At 38.2% G+C, this 3,758-nt stretch overlaps 1 protein-coding gene across 1 annotated transcript; it reads right to left on the bottom strand.

Moving 5' to 3' along the window:
• Positions 1–2,641: 2,641 nt before the first annotated feature.
• LOC114376518 lies at positions 2,642–3,447 on the bottom strand. Its single transcript, XM_028334684.1, has 4 exons — positions 3,079–3,447; positions 2,917–3,001; positions 2,748–2,831; positions 2,642–2,662 (listed from the first exon to the last, which is right to left on the bottom strand). The coding sequence occupies exons 1-4, from the start codon at positions 3,216–3,218 to the stop codon at positions 2,642–2,644; spliced, it is 330 nt and encodes a 109-aa protein (XP_028190485.1). The 5' UTR covers positions 3,219–3,447.
• Between the last annotated feature and the right edge of the window lie 311 nt (positions 3,448–3,758).

Here is a 3,758-nt window from a genome sequence, read left to right as displayed (position 1 = left end):
TGGCGGACAAAAATGGGCAGTTAACTTGAATGGCCATTATTGTCAATGCGGAAGGTATTTTGCGCTTCACTATCCATGTTCACACATTATTGCAGCTTGTGGTTACGTGAGCATGAACTACTACCAATATATAGATGTTGTTTACACCAATGAGCACATCTTAAAAGCATACTCCGCACAGTGGTGGCCTCTTGGGAATGAAGCGGCAATTCCTCCTTTTGATGAGGCATGGACACTAATCCCTGACCTAACTACAATTCGTGCAAAAGGTCGGCCAAAATCAACAAGGATAAGGAATGAGATGGATTGGGTCGAACCATCTGACCACCGACAAAAATGTAGTAGATGTGGAGCTGAAGGGCACAATAGGCGCCGATGTCCAATGCAATCTGACCGTGGGAGTAATTCATTTAATTGATTTATGTATGTTACATGCCTGACTTGTATTGCTTTAGGTTTTGTTCAATGTATTTACTTGTTGGTCTTCAATGAAATCGTCAGTTACTTTTTGTTGAATGTGTGCTTCTAATGAAATAAAATTACATTTAGAAGTTGAAATAAATGGAGTGGATCAATCGAGGTTGAGTGACATTGGTGTTGATCGTTAGTTAGAAACGTTAGTGTCTAAGTATTTTGTCTACCTTAGTTTTTTTTTTAACTATCTACAATGACAAACTATGGACTTAGTCATTATGGTTTAGTGTCTAAGTATTTTGGTTTAGTGTTTAGGGTCTAAGCCTTTGGTTTAGTGTTTAGAACTATGTGATTAGGGTTTACGCTTTATGTTTTAAGTGTTAGGTTTTAGTTTTTTTATTTTAAGGGTTATGGTTTAGTTTTTTATTTTAAGGGTTAGGGCTAAGTTCTTTTTATTTTATGGTTAGGGCTAAGTTTTTTATTTGAAGGGCTAGTGTTTAGTTCTTAATTTTTAGGGGTTAGGCTTTAGTTCGTTTTTTGTTAGGGTTAGGGTTTAGTTCTGAACATTTTGGGGGTGAGGGTTAGTTTTTTATTTTAAGGGTTAGTGTTGGTTCTTAATTGTTAGGGTGAGGGTTAGTTTTTTTATTTTAGGGTTAGGGTTTAGTTCTGAACATTTTGGGGGTGAGGGTTACTTTTTTATTTTAGGGGTTAGGGTTAGTTCTTAATTGTTAGGGTTAGGGTTAGTTTTTTTATTTTAGGGTTAGGGTTTAGTTCTGTACATTTTGGGGGTGAGGGTTAGTTTTTTATTTTAAGGGTCAGTGTTGGTTCTTAATTGTTAGGGTTAGGGTTAGTTTTTTTATTTTAGGGTTAGGGTTTAGTTCTGAACATTTTAGGGGTGAGGGTTAGTTTTTTATTTTAAGGGTCAGTGTTGAGTTCTTATTTTTTAGGGTTAGGGTTAGTTTTTTTATTTTAGGGTTAGGGTTTAGTTCTGAACATTTTAGGGGTTAGGGTTAGTTTTTTATTTTAGGGGTTAGGGTTAGTTCTTATTTTTTAGGGTTAGGCTTAGGTTTTTTATTTTAGGGGTTAGTTTTTGAGTTTTATTTGGTTTAGGGTTCATTGATTATTATAGTTTGATACACGACATAAATATTATCCATAAGTAAGCCTTAATAAACTGAATATCATACATTACGCCATGAATGTCAAATTACAAATATACAACAAAGCCTTAATAAACGAAGACATGCAAATCATTCATTTTGGTGTCCGTGATGTCGTGAGGATGTGCCACATGGTCAATCCCATCTTCGTGCTTGGCGATCAGGATTTCTTCTGCCCCGATGCCTCCCCGCTTCTTCTTCATCAGCCTCCGCAGAAAATTCGGGCTGCAAATCAACACCGAATAAGTCACCCGTATTAGGTATTTGTCCCGGTACATTCCATTGTGTTCCTAACGGGGCATTAGGTGTTGGAATTGGGCCATGATATTGCTGTGAAGGGATCATTGTGGGCCATGAAAAATGAGCTTGTGTTTCCGCAACACCACCGAACGATTGCTGGCTTGCAGAAGTATCAGTGTGATGACCCTGAAAAGGATATTGATACATCTGTGTCGGATACTCAGCAAATGTTTGTGGCATGTAATACATTCTATGGCCACGCTCCGCCATTTGTTGGGAATATTCTTCCGCTTCAACAGTGTCCCTTCTTCTGTCTATCCCCTGAGTTTCAATACTTAACTGAAGCATGTGAAACTGTTGTGCAGGAAATTGATGCTTTGATGTGGGACCATGTGACACTGGCTCAGTGACTCTTTCTTGCTCTTCGGATAAAATTGTAATTCTTTCCACATAAGGCACGAGATCATCAAATGTGCATGTATTCCTCCCTTGAGGAGACACCATGTATTGTAATGCCTCCGCAACTTCACCCTGCATTTATAAGGGTAAGAAAATTAATGGCTATCATTAAATAAAAGTTCAAGTTAAAATTTGAAAAAAATTAAAAAATACCAATGTAGCCGTCTTTGCATTTGCTGGGTCAACAAACATCTTTGTCTTTCGCCTATACCAGACCATGTAGTCTGAGTTAAAACTCAATAGGCCTTCTTGTCGGGGATAAGCGTCGACCCTAAATGCATGGCGATTATTCCACTGATCAATCATTGGGGCGAACAATTGCCTCCAATTTTCGTCATGTTTCCCTTTCAATGTTATGCCATGAATGTTTAAGGGTTGTGAAGGAGACTCTGGAATTGGTTGTTGCATCCCAAATTGTCTCAATACTCTATCCGGTTGGTGCCACTCAATAACTTGGAAACAAATTAGTGGCACCACCGCGTACCACGCGAAACTTCCGACTAAACAAACGGGAGGCAACAGTGATATTACGGTTGATGGGTACGGCTCCCACACAAACTGCATATAACAACATAGTTATGAACATTTTAGTAAAATAACACATATAATTTTTTATTTTACAAATAGAATAACATGTTCTTACCTCATGACGTTTCATAATATCTAACTTGCGACGAAAAACTCTCACATCATCATTGCCGATATGTTGGTTTCCACGTCGCAGCCACCTACAAAGATTAAAATTTAATATATGCTAAAACCATTTATTCTATTGAAATGAAAGACGCTGCTAAAAATGACTAACCTATGCCCCAGTGGTGTATTTTCTACTTGGGAAGGAGTCCTCTTTGGAGCCAAGGTTGGACATCGTTCCCATGCCCACATTTGTAGTAAGATGCACATACCTCCAATTGATTTAGTTTTATAATCGGTGGCATTGCACATCTCTCTGGATAGAAAACCAAGTATGGCAACTCCCCATGCATATCTGCCACATTCTTCAAAGTCACGTAAAAATTGAAGGTATCTTAGCGAAACTTTGTTACTGCTTTTATCAACGAACAAGACACCTCCAATGAATCTCAATATCCATGCACGGGCAAACCTTCGTACTTGTTCTTCGTCGTCGTCATTATTTATTTGGGCAAAATGGTGAGCCAGCCAACTTAATTTAACCACACTGCCTCTAATTTCATCTTCTTGTGGTCTGACTCCCAGTAATTCCTCACATAAATCAGCCCAATCAAGATTTGTTGGACCGATTAATGGTAAATCATCCACACTTATACCTAACAATACAGAGACGTCTTGGAGAGTAATAGTACATTCTTCGCATCTCATGTGAAAGGTATGTGTTTCCAGCCTCCATCTTTCTATCAGAGCACTAATTAATGAGGCATTTATTTTTAAGTACCCCATCTTGATAATCCAGGCGAAACCAGATTGTAGAAGAAAAGGAAAAATTTGCTCAGGAATTTGTTCTTC

This window comes from Glycine soja, chromosome 2, assembly GCF_004193775.1.
Source record: "Glycine soja cultivar W05 chromosome 2, ASM419377v2, whole genome shotgun sequence".
In the NCBI taxonomy this organism is placed as follows: domain Eukaryota; kingdom Viridiplantae; phylum Streptophyta; class Magnoliopsida; order Fabales; family Fabaceae; genus Glycine; species Glycine soja.
The sequence above is the reverse complement of the archived record's forward strand: the minus strand, read 5'-3'. Positions and strand labels throughout refer to the sequence as shown.